General features: G+C 37.8%; 1 protein-coding gene across 1 annotated transcript in view; it reads right to left on the bottom strand.

Annotated features, from left to right (window-relative positions):
* Positions 1-299: 299 nt before the first annotated feature.
* The window catches only part of LOC150088155 (uncharacterized), an 88,700-nt gene continuing 69,000 nt past the window's right edge, over positions 300-19,999 (bottom strand). The window contains exons 4-7 of the mRNA XM_090370046.1: positions 17,435-17,536; positions 13,022-13,506; positions 10,126-10,259; positions 300-475 (exon numbers count right to left, since the gene is read on the bottom strand). Of these exons, the coding sequence (XP_090226172.1) occupies positions 300-475; positions 10,126-10,259; positions 13,022-13,506; positions 17,435-17,536 (897 nt within the window). The remainder of the gene's footprint in view (positions 476-10,125; positions 10,260-13,021; positions 13,507-17,434; positions 17,537-19,999) is intronic.

The raw sequence follows: 19,999 nt of genomic DNA on the forward strand, positions 1-19,999 counted from the left end.
GCCGCAGTTAAATAACATTTACGAATTTTGTAAGACTGTCATAGAAATGTGTGCTTGGTGTGTGTGTGCGCGCGTTAATAAACATGCTAAAAGTCTCTTTGGTACTGTTTTACTTAGATTACCAGGAGATAAATACATTTAACTAAATACTTAAAGAAACAAACACTTGTCTTACAGATTAACATACACACGTGGTGACATAAGGCCAGAAGATCATTTCTGTTCTGTTTTTCTTAACTGTTCATAACTGAGGCCCGATTTACTCTCCAGTCCACACCAAACAGGAGTCCAATCGATCTTTAAGTTCTGTTCGGTTTCACGGAAGAAGACTGCAAGAGTGCGTGGGAATGTTCCAGAGCTTTTCTTCTCAAATCCGATACACTTGACGTGGTGGTGTCAGATGGCGAAACGATGGTGCTCGTTCTGGTAGAGGAAGTCACTGAAGTAGGGAGGCAGCAGGTGCACACCGACAGACCTGGAAAAGTTAAAGAGAATAAAAGAAAGTGTAAAAAATTCGCTGCATATTTTGGAAGAAATTTTAATGTACAGAATATTTTTGCATATGTTTCTCGGAAAGACATATTTCTCGGAAAATAAGAAAACATACCGGCATTCCAAGGGAGATATCACAGCACAGCAATAACAACATGTTCTATGTTCCGTTCCAGCTTTTCGCAAATAATATTAAGTTATTTATCATTATTTTATTTTTTCTTAACGTGGTATTTTAGAGTATTGGTTCCATTCCTCAGTTATTTGGTTGGTTGGTTGTTGTTGGGTTTTTTTGGCGCAAAAGCAACTTTGGCCATATTGCGCCTATCTATTAATGTTTAGTGACAAAGACATTTATATTTCTTAAATATGATTTATATCTGGTCAAAATATCCTATTAATTTTAAATAAGTGAATATATTTTCAATGTTGGAGTTATCGCCTAGGATTTGTGATAAGGTCAGAGAAACTTGGGAATTTATAGGGAGGTGGAAGGCTGATTGTCGCGCCATGTGGTATTGTGGACATTCTATAAGGAAATGTTTTACAGTGAGTTGACAAGAACAGTGAGGGCATTCTGGAGGATTTGCTTTGGTGAGTAAATAATTGTGCGTAAGATGTGTATGTCCAATGCGTAATCTGGATATAATGACTTCTTCATGCCGATTCTTGCGAAGACTCGATTTCCATGGTTGTAGCTCATGTTTTATTTGAAACAATTTATTGTTTAATTCATTTTGCCACATTTGTGACCACTGATTGTGGAGAAACTGTTTTATGATTGGTCTGTAATCGGTATATGGAACTTTGCAAAATCTTTGGTTTACGTTTATAGGATTCTTTGCTGCTTGATCAGCTCTTTCATTACCTACAATGCCTGTATGTCCTGGGATCCAACAGAATTTTACTTGCCTCATTTTGCTTTTAAGCTTCACAAGGTGAGCTTGTATCTGATAGAGAAAGGGATGTGATGGAGTCTGTCTTTTTTGGAGAGCTTGTATTGCACTCAATGAATCTGTGTAGATGAGATGTTTTAGAAGAGGGGAAGAATCTATGTATTTTAAGGCCATTTGTAGGGCGAATAGTTCAGCGGAATAACTACTGCATTGATTTGGAAGTTGTTGTGAGAGAACAGTGTGTGGAAGTACCACTGCAGCACCAACTTTGGTGTCTGTTTTAGAGCCGTCTGTATATATATGAAGGTATTCCGAGAACTGTGATGCGTGGGCTGCATGCATCTGTTTTATGTTGACATTTGCCAGAGTGCTTTTTCCCCATTGTTGAAAATAAGTGTCACAGTTTGGTGTGTAGGTGTGCCATGGTGGAATACTTATGCTGTTATCCTCATGTACATTTTCAAAGTTTAGGCCCCATTTTGAAATTGTTTCTTTTAGTCGTATTCCGGCTGGTTTATTTACTGTGGGTTTATTGCTGTAGAGGATTTCCCACTGTGGATTGAAAAGATACTGCCAAGTAGGATGGTGAGGCAGACTTCGGATTTTAATTGCATAGTTTAATAGCAGCATTTGCCTCCGGAGATATAATGAGGGCTCATGAGTCTCTGCATATAAGCTTTGTACTGGTGATGTTCTGTATGCACCTAAAGAGATTCGTAAGGCACTATTATGTATGGAATCGAGCCATTTGATGACACTTGGTCTACACGAACTGTACACAGGGGCTCCATAGTCTAGTCTTGATCTGATTATAGCATGGTATAGGTGAAGAAGTGTGAACCGATCGGCTCCCCACTTCATTGCAGAAAGAACTCTGAGAATATTTAGTTTTTTTTGACAGGTTGTTCGGAGGTATTTGATGTGTTCCAAAAAGTTGAGTTTTTTGTCAAGAATCAGGCCAAGGAAACGTATACTATTTGCTAGAGGTATCAGCCGGTTTTCTAGTTTTATTTCTGGATCTAGATGCATTTTTCGTTTTCTACAGAAGTGTACAGCTATTGTTTTTTGTTCTGATAATCTATAGCCATTGTTTTTAGTCCACAGTTCTATTTTGTTCACTGCACTTTGTAATTGTCTTTCTATCATGTTCATGTTTTGTGAATGGCACGAGATAGTAACATCATCAGCATAAAGGAATGTTTCAACTGTTTTTGGCAGGTCTTTTATAATGGAGTTTATTTTGATGACAAATAAGGTTGCACTCAGCACTGAGCCTTGGGGTACACCTTCTTCCTGTGTGTATATTTTTGACAGATTGTTTTGGTATTTTACCTGGAAGGTTCTAACTTTCAGAAAATTTTTTACCAAGAGTGGTAAGTTTCCTCGCAAACCGATATTGTGGAGATCTTTAAGAACGCCGTATCGCCAGGTAGTATCAAAGGCCTTTTCTATGTCGAGACTGATCATTATTAGATGCTCATTCCTTAGAAAAGCATTTCGGATATTTGCTTCTGCTTTTATCATGGGGTCCAGAGATGATCTGTTTTTACGAAATCCGTATTGAGTTATGTTAAGAACGTTATATGTTTCCAGAAACCAGGTTAATCTATTGTTCACCATTTTTTCGAGGATTTTCCCAAGGCAACTTGTTAGCGCTATTGGTCGATAATTTGTAGGGATCGTGTGATCTTTGCCAGGTTTTGGTAAGGCAATTATAAGGGAGTGAAGGCAGGAATTTGGATAGTAGTTTTCTATATAAATTCTATTGTATAGCATAAGCAATGCCTTTAGAGATTTTTCATTAAGTTGTTGGATCATTTCATAGTGAACTCCATCAAGTCCTGCTGCACTTTTCCTAGACTTAGACAGAGCTTTCTGTAATTCTTCTATGTTGAAAGGTTTGTTATATGGGAGTTGTTTGTTGGTTTTAAAATTTAGTCTGTATTTTTCAGCTGCAGTTTTAGTTTTCTGAAAAGATGGAGTATATGCCGATACTGCTGATATATTTGCAAATATAGTTGCCAGTAAGTTAGCGATTTCCTTGGGGTTGGTTATCTCCTGGCCATTCCAGATTATTAGTGGAGTTGGAACTGAAAGAAATTTCCCATTTAGTTTTCTGATTTTGTTCCATATGACACGGGTATCTGTATTTTTGTTAATTGTGGAGGCAAAACGTATCCATGATTCCTTTCTACTTTTACGCTGGAGATATCTAGCTTTGGCTCTGGCTTTTTTAAAATTTATGAGATTGATGAAAATGGGATATTTTCGGAAGAGATTCCAAGCTTTGTTCTTCTCTCTTTTGGCTATACTGCATTCTTCAGTCCACCATGCTGTGTCATGTTTATGGCATTTTCCAGATGACCGAGGAACTGTAGCTTCAGCTGCTATTAAAATTTGGTTTGTGACATGAGCTGTAGCATTGTCTATGGGCTGAGTGGTGATTATTTGTTCATCTATTGCTGCAATTGTTTTATATTTAGTCCAGTCAGCTTTATGGAATCTCCATCTTTTTTGGCCATCGTGATGTGCAACATCATTTGTTAGTATTTTGCAGATCACAGGAAAATGGTCGCTATTCAGTGGATTCTTCAATATTGACCATTCAATCAATGGGTATAGGACAGGTGAACATATGGATACGTCAATTGCAGAGGCTGTTCCAGTGGGCAAATGGATGTATGTCTCAGTACCAGTATTAAGGAGAGAGAGATTTTGCTGTTCCAGTAATTTCTCAATCAATTTACCACGTTTATCTTGATGACGGGATCCCCACATGGGATGGTGGCTATTTAAATCTCCCATAATACAGACCGGAGGTGGAAGCTGGGCTACTAACGCTTCCAAATCTGAAAATGAAAATTCTTGATTTGGGGGAAGGTAGAGTGAGACCAGTGAGAAAGTAAAATGTACTGAGACTCGAACTGCGACTGCTTCCAAAAGAGTTTGTAGTTGGAGGCGTTTACACGGAATTTTGGAATCAATTAAGATTGCAACTCCACCATGAGCTCCTCCGGAAAAAATTCGGTCTTGTCTGTAGATACCGTAGTGGTTTACTGCTGCATTTATTTGTGGTGTGAGGTTAGTTTCTTGAAGGCAGACGCCTACCGGGTGATATTTATCAACTAGATTGCGAATGTCATCCAGGTTGCTGCGAAAACCTCGACAATTCCACTGTATTATTGTGCGCATTATATTGGCTTTGTATTTGTATTTGTCTCTGACTTTTTACGAGTGGGGGTCTGCTTGGATCGCTCAGGCTTTTTCTCTTTTCTGGGGAAGATTGGGCGAACTTCCATCTCTTCCTCAGCATGTATCTCTAAGATTGGTTCTTCTGGGGCTTCTTTTTCATATGTATCCATATGATCATGGGCAGGGGGTTTGTCATCTTTATCTATATTTTTAGTATTCATGATTGGCCGTGACATAGACGGCATTGTTGGCGGAATTGTAACAGGTGTATTTATGGCTTGATTAGAAGTTGAGGTTGAAGATGATTTTGCTGATGGAGCTAGGATTGAGCGAGCCCAATCAGAAATAGAGATGTTTGGTGGGACTGTAACGTTGGTTTGAACTGAAGTGGTAGTAACAGCAGTTATTTGTTTATGCTGTTGGACAGTTGCTGCATATGAGCGTGTTATTGTAATTGGTGATATTTGTTTTTTTGCCTCAGGGTAGGAAACTTTGTGCTCGATTTTATACTTCTGAATCATTTTTTCTTTTTTCCATGTTTCACAGTCTTTTGAGTAAGCGGAATGGTTGCCTCTGCAGTTTGGACACTGCAAGGTTTGTGCAGAACATTCGGTATGGATATGGTCTTTAGATCCACATGAAGCACATACAGCAGTCCCCCGACATACTGTCTGTGAATGCCCAAATTTTTGACATTTATAACATCTGATTGGGTTCGGTATATACGGTCGGACATGACAGTTCAAGTATCCGGCCTTTACAGTAGTTGGTGGATTTGGCAAGTTGAACGTTAGTATGATGTTTCTGGTTGGAAGTAATGAACCATCCTTTTTAATTAGGATTCTTTTAACTTGAATGACATTTTGGTCTGAGAGTTCTTGTTTAATTTCTTCCTCGGATACGTGTAGAAGATCCCATTCTGTTACAACTCCTTTTGAGTAGTTTAGGGTGGCATGAGGTGACACTTCTATGGGAATTCCTCCAAGTGTTTTCAATTTAAGTAGCTTGTCAGAATGCTTGGATTGTGTTGTTTCAACAAGCAGGTCACCTGATTTTAGTCTGCGAACCATTTTTGGTGAGCCAGCGACATTCTCTAAACTTTTCTGGATCAGAAAAGGAGAAAGCTTGCTGACTGGCTGGTCAGTCAAAGAATGTATTATGAGGAAATGAGGCCAGATATTCTGGTCTGTATCCTTCTTTTGTCTCTTAGCAAAGGAAGGGGTATATTCTTCCTGCTCTCTAGAATGTGATGGGGCATTGAGCCCGCAAGAGTCTGTGTTGGTATAGTCCATCTTTGCTCCTTTTAGCCCTTGGCAGAGAGACTTTTCTGCCAAGATTTCCGGCCCCGCCACGGGGAGGCAGGAGCAGTGCCTGGTGTGACCAAGCGAAGATTAGTAGGTATTAGTAATATACTATGAGAAAAAAGAAAGGTGGCTTTCCTTCCTTGCTCTGTACAGGGACTTTTGTTACGAGAGCTGTTATAAAATGAAAAGATTTTTTAAACGATAACAACAAAAAGGAACTGTAAATCGCTTTCTGGAAATCGCACTGGAAGTACTGAGAAGTCGCTTAGTCACAATCGCTTGGCACCCGGGGCCCCTCAGTTATTCTTAAATAATGTAATCTCAGTTGTTCTTAGGTAATGTAATCTATGGCTACAGTCAGGGTTGAAAGAATGACACTTTACCTTTCGGAAGATTCAAAAATTTTATGTAAATTTTTTATTTATTTACCTCCCCCCAACAAAGATTAATCACTGAGCAGTATATTAGTAATTATACTCCGGGACGGCCACATAAGATTGAAAAAGTTTACAAGATAGAGAAAATATAAGGACAGCACTGTATTTACAGTCACGTGCTGTATTTACAGTCAATTAAAACGCAGATGCTGCTGTACCTTCGCATTTGAACACTGCGCTAAGTAGTCCCTTGAATGTCTTCGTTGACATGGAGATTATACATTCAGTGAAATTGATTACAGCTGCTGTAAAAGTTTCCACCATAAAAAAACTTCATTGTTCGTCTAACATTTCTTTCGTGTTCTTAAACTCCAGTATGAGACAGGTAGTCCTGTCGTTTATTTTAAAGAAGCTCGAACTGCTCTCCATACAAATAATCTCTGATGGAATTTCAAGTCTTCTATCTTTACAGAGGAGCAATAAGAATTCACCTTCTTTTTTTACGTAGATTGTATTTTATGGAAGACTATTTTGGAATTTATGCTACCAAACTAAGACTTTTATTGTACTGATCTTTTATGTAGTCTTTAAAAATAATGTTAATTTAGTTTAAACTTAGTTAAGCATGACAGCCGAATTTGGTGCAAATCGGTGATCCAAGATGTTCTTGATTATTTTATCATTTTTGTGAACAATGAACCCTTGATGGCAATAACGTTCCTGGACTGGTGACGTTCGATGAGTTTGAAAATAAAAGGAAGTTTTATGTCATACTAGGAGGTATCAAAAAGTTCGTACCCTGACCTAGATAAAACATCAGTAGGATGTTACTAACATGTGGAATTTCATTCCCGTAGGTGATCGTACACCAGAGGTGGAGTCCGGAATCGGAGGAAGGACGCTATGGTTGACAAAGTGGAGTATCGAGCAGTGATCAAAGTCCTGCATTTGCAGGGCAAGACAGCTCAGGAAATTGACGAACTGAAAGCTGTGTATGGGCAGAATTGTCCATCCTATGGCAGTGTACAAAAAAAGTGGAAACGGGAGTTTCATTGCGGTCACACAAGTGTCTTTGACGAGCCAAGAGAAGGAAGGCCATCAGCATCCACAGACAGTGTGACGGTTGCAAAAGTTGAGCAGCTGGTACTGAGTGATAGACGCGTGACAATTCATTTAATCGCAAATACAGTGGGAATTAGTTATGGATCTATCCACAGCATTTTACATTACTAAAAACAAACTATTATTTTTAGTTCACCCGACTAATTAAATTAATTCATCTGCCGTGCTGTATGTCTTATGTCTGTTAATTCCGTATGTTCTATGGTCGATTTGTTTGTTTTGCTGGACGGAAAACCCCAGATTCTGGAAGAAACCTCGCTATCTACGCCTGAGACCAACTAACTCAGCCATGGAGTGAAAAAAAACCATTAAAGTTCCTCGAGTCATCGACGGGATTCAAACCCAGGCCTTTTCCATCCTGTGTTGGGAGGACGGTGACAATACATTTTATGTGGCCATCTGCACGTCTAAGGTCTCCGCAAGATGAGTTCCAAGATTGTTGACGCCTTTGCAGAAGCAATGCCGAATGCAATGTTCTCGCCAACTGTTGGATTTGTGGAATGCGGATGTTGAGAACTTTTTTTATCGGTTGGTGACAAATGACGGATGCTGGGTGTACCAGTATGATCCGGAGACTAAAGACATGTCAAAGCAGTGGCTTTAATTCGTCTCAGGAAGTCATCAATGAAGTGGGATCGTGGTTTCAGGCAAAAAGTGTGGACTTCTATGATCGAGGCATTAAACAACTGATCGATGGGAGAAATGTGTTACTGTATACGGAGAGTACATAGAAAAGGATTATAGTTCCTGTGAAGTTTCACCTTTCTAGGACTATTATTTCTAGGTAAGAGTACGAACTTTCTGAAACCCACTTGTAGCTCAAACTTCCTCCAACAGATGGTGGTACATAGATGTCCATTAGGCTGACAGGTTGCAAGTAATAACCAAATTATTTAATAGCTTTAACGTTCCCTGTCACGATTTTGCAATGGAGCAACAAACAAATATCAATTTTTGCTTTAAACTGAGAAAACCTGCAGCAGAAACGTATGAAATGTAAAAAATCGTTTATGGTGATGAAACGTTAAGTCGTACCAGTGTGTTTGAATGTTAAAAGCGGTTCGAAGACGAAACTGAGAATTTCCGCGACAACCCAAGAAGTGGGCGTCGTTAGCCTCTCCAAATGAGGACAGAGTTGCAAAAGTTTGGGAATGAATAAAGAGACAATTCATCAAATTCTGAAAGAAGATTTAGGGAAAAGAAAAGTCTCTGCAAAATTTATTCCGCATAGCCTCAAGGATGAGTAGCAGCAATAAAGAGTGTCATCATACGAAGGCTTCATCCAGACATCTCAAGACAGTCCTAATTTCTTCGATTGTATTGTCAGTGAATATGAGTGTTGGGTGCTTCAGTACGATCCAGAGACAAAGCATCAGAGCATCATGTAGTGGACTTCAAGATCATCACGAAGGCCCAAATTTGTTTACAGAAGTCCAGCATCAAGACACTGCTGATCATGTTTTTCGACAAAAAAGGGTGTGATTCACAAGGAATTTGTACCTGAAGAGAGAGAGAGAGAGAGAGAGAGAGAGAGAGAGAGAGAGAGAGAGAGAGAGAGAGAGAGAGAGAGAGAGAGAGAGAGAGAGACGTACATGTGCTTCAAAGACTATTGAAGCGACTTTCTGAGGTGAGGCCGCAATGTCGAAAGATAAGAAGCTTGTTCTTGTTGCACGATAGTGCCCCCCCGCAAATTCCACACTTTGTTGTGAAGACATTTCTGATGAAACATGGCTTTGTACAAATCAACCATCCATCAACTTGCCGGATCTAGCACCAGCGGACTTCTGACTTCTTCCTCTTTCTCTAGGTGAAACCGCCCTCTAAGGAAAGAGATTTCAGGATGTTGAGGACATAAAGAAAATCGTAACCGCGGAACTGAAAATCATCTCTTGGATGCCTTCGATCACTCATTTCAGAAACTTTTAAATCGGTGTGATAAGTACATACAATCAGGTGGTGATTACTTTGAATTAAAATAAAACAATTTTTGAGTTTCATATATTTGATCAGTCTGGGAACTTTACTGCCACACCTCGTGTGTGTGTGTGTGTGTGTGTATAAGAAGTCAAAGTAGAACAGATGGAAAGGACACGTAAAATATTTATCTGCTAAATGTAGGTTTAAATGACACCAAAAGTGGGGTGCGGAATGTAACCATAATTCTCAGCTTTTCAACCTTTATAGCGAGTATCCTGTCCATTCATTTCGGATATTTTTTAATTATTTTTTTTTCTTTTGCTATTACCAGTTATGATATATATATTAATAAACCTGACGTATAATAAAAATAATCGATAATATAACTTAATGTATAAAATTAAAATCGAAAAGTCAATAGTTTTAAATATTTAAAAATAAATATTTTTTTAAATTTAACTTTTTAAAATAATTTTAAAAACTAAATTTTAAAAGGTCGTGTGGGTACTTAAAAAAAAAAGTTTTGTGTGATTGTTGCACTGGCAGGTCGTCAAATAACCACAAGGATTAGCTTATTACCAAAGCCCTTCTTTCAAAACTTGGGGTTTACCACACGTTTGAGGCTCTCTCTACCACCAACTTCTTAACCCTGCATTACGTAAAAGTTATAAATTCGTTTAATTTATTTTATGCTTTTCGCTGCATTTTACGTTTATATGAGAAGCAGCAATTAACATTAACAGTTAATTTTTTCCTTGCGTAATGAATATAAGAAAAAAAAAACTTATCCGTGATAAATATGCGCACCACATGAAGGAGACTCACCTTGCACAGGAAAAATTGGCGGTCCAACACTGGAGGTTAGGTGAGGGGGGAAATATAAATAGGGCAAAGGAAATCGAGCGTGGGCCGGTGAACTCAGCAAATTCTCTATACATGGTTGGCTTCCTCGTGGCAAACTGAAATGATAATAACAATAAAAATACTTCAAAGAGGAATAGAATAAATAGAATAATTACGATTATGAATATGTGGATTAATTTTTCACTAACTGAGAACTTATAGATAACTCAGAATATATAAATTCGTTAATTTTAATTATCGCCGGTTTTTTTCCAGAACTTTTGTGGAATACATTAAGGTTCCAAACGTGAATGCGTAAGCAGCGGTTCCACTCAACCACGCCACCTGTATGTTGTGTTTTGAGTGACCCAGTATGTTCGTGAAATTTCATTTTCTTTGAAAAAAAGGGGATGGGGGTCGGTATGTGAGGCTGTACGCTTAGATACAAAATGGTAATGAGATTTCTATATTGGCATATATCCGTTGTGGGAACATACCACAAGACAAAAGGTACATTTTACCAGCTAACGATCTGTACTTTGCCCTTCAGTATTGCTCATTCTTCTCATGTGACCTTTCGCCCCAAACAGTATTCGATAAAAGCCGTATTCATTTGTCGTCTAATGTAAACTCAATAGAATTTGATAACAGCTTAATTCTCGTCCGTCATGCCATTCTGATTGCTACGTTAATAGAACCAAATCATTATTACCGTTCCCTACGATTTTCCCCATTGTGAGTTCACTCTTTCTTCGGCTTTGCTAATATAATTTCATGATTCAACTCTTTTCAGATCAAAATTCAGCTCAATCAAATCAGATCAAAATTCAGCTCAATCAAATCAGATCAAAATTCATGTGTTGGTGACTTGAAAACTATCTCGCCATTCTCCTCTTCCAGCGATAGGGTTTCGTTACACTAGACAAAAGCCTGCGTTTTACAATTTCCATTTTTTCAACTTATCAACATGCGATGCTTGATTGGATTCGTCGTAATTTCTTCATATCAAATACTACTTTTTTGATAATAATAATAAAAGAGAATTCCGTTATACAGTTCGATTAATTCATTCTTGGTGCAGCCATAAAATGACGTCGAGTCTGTTGGCAAACTGAGCAGCAGCATCTCCTGATTCAACCTTTATGGCCCATTCACACCGGAAGTATAATTCTACGCGCACTCAAAGCAATGGTGCCTGATCAAATCCACTTAATGATTTATATCTTCCATAGGCCTTGCACTCGTTTTTTAAAGTAATGACTAGCAACGCTACTCATTCTTGAATATCACCGAAGAAATCTAATCTCTTTTTATTCTCTCTCTCTCTCACACACACACACACACACACATTTATCTGTTCTTAAAGTCAAAATAAGTTAGACGTGTCACCTTCGACATAGCAGCTTGTCGCTCCAACTTTTTGCAACAGCCACACGCAACATTTTTGTGCCATTTCAGACAGTGACACTCTAGATGTCCCTATTTTATTTATTTATTATTTTATTGCAAAAGTGAATATCTCATTTCCTTTCTGGGTTTATATACCAATGTAGTCTACTAGTTTTCTGAATATTTTCAGGCCAGTATCATGATATTTATTATGTCACAATGTTATTAAGCGGAGTAATATATTAAGTAAACATGAAAATTAATAAATTTCTGATTAAGTAGTTTTTTTGTTTTTTTTACTTATCATCTTACATATTTATTTATGCCGAAGATGAAACGCGTGCGATAATTTCGTGAACTGACCTGGCGAAGGATCAATTCGCGATTGATCGTTCATCAAAAAGTATAATAATACTCTTTAAAAATCCCAAGTTGAGCACAGTGTATGATCAACCGGTAGACCCCAGAAGAGTGACTAGCAGAGCTTTTACTTATAAGGAAAGATAAAAATCAAGGTACGAATTGGACATTTAACTTGTTAGTTATAAAGCTCACATAGAGCACAATTCACATTTTTGACACGAACACATTATTCTTAAACGAATATGCCTGCATTCTTTATTTCGTGATCACTGGTCTGCATCAAGATCAAGGTTATTCATTTGCTGTATACAGACTTCAGTGACAAATTATAAGAATATAAATCATGCAATGATAAATAACGCGAAGTCATATGAGAAATACGTTAACCGTATTTAGCAGTCAGGCGAACTTTAACCCGTTCCACTCAAACGTACTTGTTATTGTATTTTGGCATTTAGTATTTATTATAACTCTTAATTTTGAAATTTATTTATTGCACAGTAGATTTTCATTGTCACCCGACAGCAGGAAACTGATTTCAGCTGTTTTCATCTCCATTCATCATTCGCTAAACAAATGAAAAAGCAATCGTATATTATGGGCACATTTCATGCTAATTAATACCACAGTAGGCGCTCACCAAGTAATAATATCTTAATAATTACTTGTTCAGCGCATTATAAGAGTGGCTAGTCAACCTCTCTCTCTCTCTCTCTCTCTCTCTCTCTCTCTCTCTCTCTTTGGATTATTAACTTATCTGATAGGCAGCAAGAACTGCCTAATGACTCCCCTTCTGTTCAACAGACCTGTGAAGTTCATGACCCAACCAGGGGCCTATTCAGGGGCGGGCAGAAGGGGCATAGCCCTCCCTTTACCAAAAATTTGAAATAAAAGAAAAAGGACGCAGGAGGCGTTCTAAGAAAAAAAAAACTCAAAACCTTGAACGCAATAACCCCCCCCCCCCCTTATGATGATACCTAGACCTGGTCGCCATGTCCCCCTTACAATGACCTGGATACGCCACTGGACCCAACCGTAATTAAAAAAAATTACTGAGGGGCATAAATTGCCATTCAGGTATTACCAAAGAGAGACAAGAACAAGAGAAAACATAAATATAACTCACCAGTCTGTAAAGGAAGATATCAAAGGAGCCTTGAAAGATAATGGCTGCGTAAGAACAGTGGGCCTCTGCTTTAAGATCCCCACGTTTGACGAAGACGATGCCAACAAGGAGGAAGACGCTATTTCTTTTACGCTGCTGCACTCTGAGTTTCTGTCTAATGTTATATGCGGACTGAACCTTTCTGCTGTTTCTTCATCTTCTACTTCATTGTCTCCGGATGCTGGCGACATCATTGGCATGGACCCCTCTTCCATTACTAGCACGTCGCCCTTCACTGCTTCCTGGCTGTCGTGCTGAAGATCGCCTTTCTCTTCGCCTTCATCTGTCTCTGATTCTCTGTAGTCCAAAGACTTTCCGCCTTCTTCACCAGGTTTCGTTGGCTCCTCTTGACTGCTTTTTTCTTCTTTATCGTGCTCTTTCCCTTCTCTTTCTTTTCTTAACCTTTCTGCTTTTCTCCATTTTGCCCTTCTGTTTTGAAACCAAACCTGTCAAAAGAAAATGATTTTAGTACTTATTTTAAATATCGAAAGTACTCGGTGTAGCTCAGGAAAATTCAATATTCAATATAATGTTACCCAAAAGTTCCTATGGATGAAAGAGGAGGCCGTGCAAATGTTCGATTGCACTCGCGCCTATGGAGTAAATTGATAAAGGAACAGAGAGCAGAACTAGGGTCAGACAGAACAGGGAAGATATCAAGAATTTTCTCAAGAATTTAAGACCCTTGGCCATAACGACAATGGTCTGTCTGGCTCCAGTTTTTAGAGTGACACACACACACACACACACACACACCATATTCTTTTTATATTAGATTAAATGCAAGCTCAGTCACTGCTGATCACCAAACAGCACAACTATTACAGTTCTAAATTTCTAAAATCGAACTCGTTCAGGCTGGAATTTAGAATTGTTCTGGACTTACAGCATGATTCTTTAGTTGGGTCACCCAGAATATTTGCTATAAGTTCTAAATGAATAAAGAGGAATGTTTTGAGTTTGGGCTGGACATTGTCAACAAGACATTATTCACAGATGAGGCCGGATTTCATCTCGTAAGTGAATCTTTCTACAGCTATACTGTACGAGAAACAGCTACATTCTCAGAGAAAAATTGGTGTTTGGTGCTCAGAGTCACCTCCTCGTCATCGGACCTATCACTACCATCTTCAATGATCTATTTGGTGAAGAATGTACTGAACGAAACTTTCAACAGGATGTGTCTACCTCCTACAGGCTCTTCAGTCAAATCTGTTTCCACAAAGCAATTTCGAAGGGATTGTGGTCACCGTGATCACCAGGTTTGACTTCGCCAGAATTCTTCCTGTAGGAACACTTGGAGGAGAACTCACACAGATAATCCCCATTCCCTTCAGAAATGACGGGACAACGTCACCGATGCTGTTAATTATATTATCCAAGATATGCTTCAACGCGTTGCAGAGGTAGGCATATGCAACGTGACGTGCATATGGATACCCGACGATGAAAGACCTTTTTTTTTCAGAACCTTAAGAAACATTTGATCAGAGAAATGCATGAAATATCTATAAATCAAATTGTAAGATAAAAATTTGGGTGGCCCAACTCAATACAGTATTCATTCTATAGCTTTCAATGAAAACTGCTCGTCATTGATTTGTGACTTAAGAGACCGTATAAAGAAAAAGCTCCAAGATGATAACATCTCACTAAATCTCCATATAAACAATAAACCCATCATGGTGTACAAACTTTATTCAAAATGGTTCTTCATTTATTCAAAACTTTATTCAAAATAGTTAAGAATAAGTTTATTCAAACTTATTCTTAACTTAACCTAAATCATGGAATGATTTAGATTAAGTTAAGAATAAGTCACATTAAAGTTAAAGAACTAAGCCAGCTAATTGGAACTTAGTCAGAACTAAGCCAGCTAATATGAAATCAACTGTTGATTTCATATTTTTTATTTTATTTATTTATTTTTTTTTTTGATGAAATTGGTGATGATAACATTTGCGTGCGTTTGGGATACAGTATTGCGCTTCATTTTTTGTAAAAAAAAAAAGTGCAATATTCCGACATCAAACCAACTTCTGTGATCACAGCTACATATTCCCCAAATGTCCATGCGCATTATCTGGGAGCAAAAGCTCGCGGAAAGAGTATCTTTCATATAAAATCTCACGAGCTGTCTCTTGTGCTATAAGCTAACTTCTAAAGGGAAAAATGCACTTTCTTAAATCAACAACTTGATGATAACGAAATGCATGAAGATTGTTTACTTTATTGCAGTTTCCAAGTATCTCGAAATCCAAGTACAGTACCGTTATTGCCTTCTTTTCATAATTGACCGTCAGTGGATGAAGATTAGAGGCACTGAGGGAAACATTACACCAGAAGAGATTTAATGTCTTCAACAGACACCCTCACACAACAATTCAGATTTCATGGAACAGCTCGAGCTGGGTGATATTAACTTGCAGTGATAGAGGACTTCGCCACTTCCAATTACCTCGATACTCGGATCAAAAGGAAAACTTTAAGGGGCCGTCTATGTGGTGTGCAATAAAAACTTTTCCATCAGAATATCCTTTGCGTGATATTCTGCGATAGCACCGATCCTAAAGTCAACGCAAATCTCTCCGAACACCTAAAGTAGGGCAGGTACACACTTCCGGACCAGAACGAACTTATAAAGTGCAGGTCCAAATCCCCGTGTCCAGTCAAGCCTTACGGCTCCTCTAATGATTAAGCCAGAGACGGAATCAGAACGGACGCAAGGCGGTCCTTAAGTCAGATTAGTTGGCGAGTTACCGCCTCCCAGTAGACTGGCGTCCATGGTAGGGTGATCACTTCGCCGACAGGGTCATATATCACGGCCCTCTGGAAGGTGTCGACAGTCCGTTGCCGAAAATCATTCACGCGCACTTAGCAGCCCCTGGCGGGTACGTAGACCGCTGTTGTAACTCAAATTTGACATGCGCAGAAGCCCAGCTTAACCAGATCTGTTTGCGGTAGTGTCTAATGGGAAAATACGGTCCCATTAGACCCATGAACCCGCGGTGTATGATGAACAGTATGAACACCGCTCGCGCGAGGAGCGCCCAGGCTGTAAATAGTTGCAGAAGTGAAGAAACAAAAATTTCCCGGCCAACTCAGAAAGTAGCCTGCAAAGCTGCACTCAATCAATCGAAGATGCGCCTACGTCACACGATTTGTAATCGGGGACATTTGACTCTGCTGACAGTATGTACATGGTCTACAAAACAGTGATGTTTAACACTTCCACTAAAAAAAAAATAATAATAATTAGCTTTAAACTAAGTCAAACGATCCCTTCGATTAAGATCCCATAGAACTTCACTTTATCAGAAATTCCCTTTTTTGGGGGGAAAGAGTTGTATATAATAAAATTCTAGCTGAATAACTGAGCTTTCTTGCCCCTTCCCCAACCTCTTACACCAATGATCCATATTTAGGAGTGCCACGAATTAAAAAATAATATAGATGTTCTTCTTCCCAAGATTCTTAATAGTGAAGGTGAGTCTCTACCGGGTTGCAGTGCCATCCATCCTCCTTGTTACTTCAGACACTGCCACTTTGAACTGGGCTAATTAACCATCGCATAACTGCATATAATATTTGACACGCAATTCTATATTAATTTCTACAGAATCTGATTTAAGAATTCTGAAAAAGTTCCTAAGCGTGATAAAGCTCTGTTAAGCATTTTGTATGTTTCTGTCAATTTTATAAAGTTAGAAATCTTAATTAGTCTTCACCCCACCGCAACCACGTAAGAAGACTAAATCAAGATGCTGCATAAGCTCGCTTTCTTGCATCGTATGCCTCTACCAATGCTAATAATTTTATACATGCATTTACCATAGTGCTAAATGCATTATATATATGCCTCAATGAGTATTTATTTTTATATACTCGCATTTACTACTATGCATGATAGATTATATGTTTTGCGCTGCAGTGTACTTTTTTTTTTTTTTTTTAATAGATACTTGGTAAGCAACTTATTAGGAACACCACTTCCGGGAGAAAAAAAGCAAAAGAAAATTATATTTGTATTATATAAGCTCTTATGTCATATCATATTATATTGTATTATTTAAATTTAATCAGCTTATATAATATAATACAATATAATATAATACGGGTGACGTTCAGTACGTTTAGATAATTTAAACACAGTTTGGTAAAGCACTAATCGTAAGGGAAATATTTTAAAAAATATATTCCAAAACGAGTTCTTTTCTATATGGTAAGGAATATATAGAACAGCTCTCTCTTATACCCTGTGATGCACGTCTACGAATCAACTGCAACAGACATATCACAATTAATTCATAAACAGCACTCAATACAAACTCAAATTTGAGATAACTGAAAAATTTAATTCACATTAAAGTGTACCTGCACTCTGGCTTCTGTCAGGTTTATCTTCATAGCCAAATCTTCTCTTGTGAACACGTCGGGATAGTGCGTCTGTGAGAACGCCTTTTCTAATTCTTCCAACTATAAAAAAAGAAAGACACAATGAGCTTATAGTCTAAATATATTTCTGCTCAATAACCAAAAGTCACCTAATCTTAACATGACACCGATATTTTCTGATTTGCATACTGATAAAAAATCCCTTCTTTGTACAACCACGCTTTTTCTTGTTGCCAGAAAGGCAAAACAAAAGACAGCAGATGAGACTAACCTGAAGACCAGATAAAACTGTTCTTCAATATTGGACCCATCAATTATTGATTTTTGAGATGAGATAAATCAATTATACTATAGTCAGGTGATTTTTTAATCATCTCAAAAACCGATCAATCGCCTTGAATATACTTCTCTTTAAAATGGTCGAAATTATACGTTATGTTTTAAATGATTTTATTTAAACATCTCAAAAATGCATTTCAATGTAAATCCTAAAAAAATACACTATTTGCAGCATTTTCGCGAACTAATTGAGAGGTAGGTCCTCACCAATGACCCTACCATAGATTTCACACCAGAGGAAACCAGCATCAAAGCCCTCGCACTAGAAGGGGAATCGGCCCTACTCCTAAAAGGTTTACGATCCCTGCTCTAGGTAAAAATATCATTTCTGGTAGCCCTTTGCAGTGCTTTCAAGCATAAAATGGCCACACCGTCTACGCGACTTCTCCTAATTGGACTAAACCAAACTCACATCAAAATAATGCAAAACTTTCTAAAACTTTTGGAGGTCCATGAGATATGCAGTATTATAATCAAAGCATCCACCTACTGAGGACTGATTAAATTAATCAATTATTAATATTTATTAAGCAATCATTAATAAGAATTATAACTATGCTCAGAGAATATTAAATTAATATTTGCTCAACATAATGCTTAACCTATGCATTGTCTTCAATTAAGTCTAGTCGAACTAATATTTGTTTGTAACAGTCTGATCCCATCATTCTCCTATTCCTGATCTCAAAAATATTACTTTCAAATAACTGGAACGTATTCACTGTCTAACTGAGTAGCATAATCCAATTTGGTTCATTAATCACGACATCTAAAAACAATGAGGTGTCTCGAATGCAGTCGCAGATAAAACTCTCATTCTCTTACCCTGTAATACCATTTCCTATTAGGCTGAAAAAAATATATCATTCTGACTGATTTATATGTTAGTCGCAAAGATGAGAATCAGTAGATTAACCAAATCAGTGAATGAGGAGACAATATTTTTACTTAGAAAAAAATAAAAGATATATTAATACATTTACCTTTAGTGACTATAAAAATTAAGAAAGTAAATTTAAATTTAATTATACATGTTGTTGTTGTTCTTGTGAATTTATGAGCTAAGTTTTAAAAAAATCAAAAAACAAAAAATCAGCAATATCTCGTCCGTCCTGTAATACATGCCTCAGTCATGATGTCATTCTTACGCACAAGGTAGAAGCCATTTTTCCCAATGGCAAGAAGCAGTCATTAAATATTAATGAGCATTAAGTTATGTTCGAGCTAACTCTTTCATAATTTAGTTGTCAGTCATTTAACGGATTTTGTAGATTTATATCAACAGCCGGTTCACTTCTATACAGGCTTTTCTACCTTGGATCATAGAGGTATCCTCATATCGGATGGTTAGAATGACGTTTAATTTTTGCACAATAGTTTAGTAATAGAACTTTCATGCGAAGATTGAGTTGGCTTCTGTATATACGCTTTAAGCAGGCGAAGTACGAAATGCACTTAAGTCAACAGTAGAGCACTATGATGGATGGAACCCAGCCATATTAATGTACTAGGCGGAGCCCAATCATAAGCAGGAATACCATAGTCTAATGGAGATTTAATTAAGACTCTGCACAAGTATGGGAGAATAAATCGGTCAGCTGATAGCACGTTTCAGGTGACATGACTCTGAGAATGATTGCTTTCCTCTGGCAAATAACACGAAGATTTTAATGCGTTATAAAAATTTCACTTGTTATCTATCTTAATGCCTAGAAATCGGATACTCGATGCGAAGGAGGTGATGTTATTCCCAAGTCGCAGTTCTGGTTCAGGATGTAAGTTACTGTTGTGCCGAAATGGGTCGCTTTTTTCTGTATAGAGTCGATATCCATTATTCTTAGTCCATGTTTCTATTTTATTCATTACATCTTATAGTTGTCGTTCAGTCTTGGACACGGTGTGAGAAAAGCATGAGGTACTATCATCAGCACATAGGTAGGAATCTATTATTTCAGGTATATTTTTATTTATTGAATTGATTCTAATACAAGTAGGACTGAGCCTTGAGGGACTTCCTCTTCTTGAATATAGATGCTGGAAATGGTACTATTACGTCATCTAACTTAAAAGGTTTAATAATTCAAGAAGTTTAATATGAATTTCGGGAGATTCGCTGTTATTCCACGATCACTGAGGTTATATCGAAGACGTTCACTAAATCAAAGACAACCACGGCTAGGCGCTCATTTCTCATTTTTTTCTTTT

The sequence above is a fragment of the Mastigoproctus giganteus genome, chromosome 3 (genome assembly GCF_048544385.1).
Source record: "Mastigoproctus giganteus isolate SK-2022 chromosome 3, ASM4854438v1, whole genome shotgun sequence".
In the NCBI taxonomy this organism is placed as follows: domain Eukaryota; kingdom Metazoa; phylum Arthropoda; class Arachnida; order Uropygi; family Thelyphonidae; genus Mastigoproctus; species Mastigoproctus giganteus.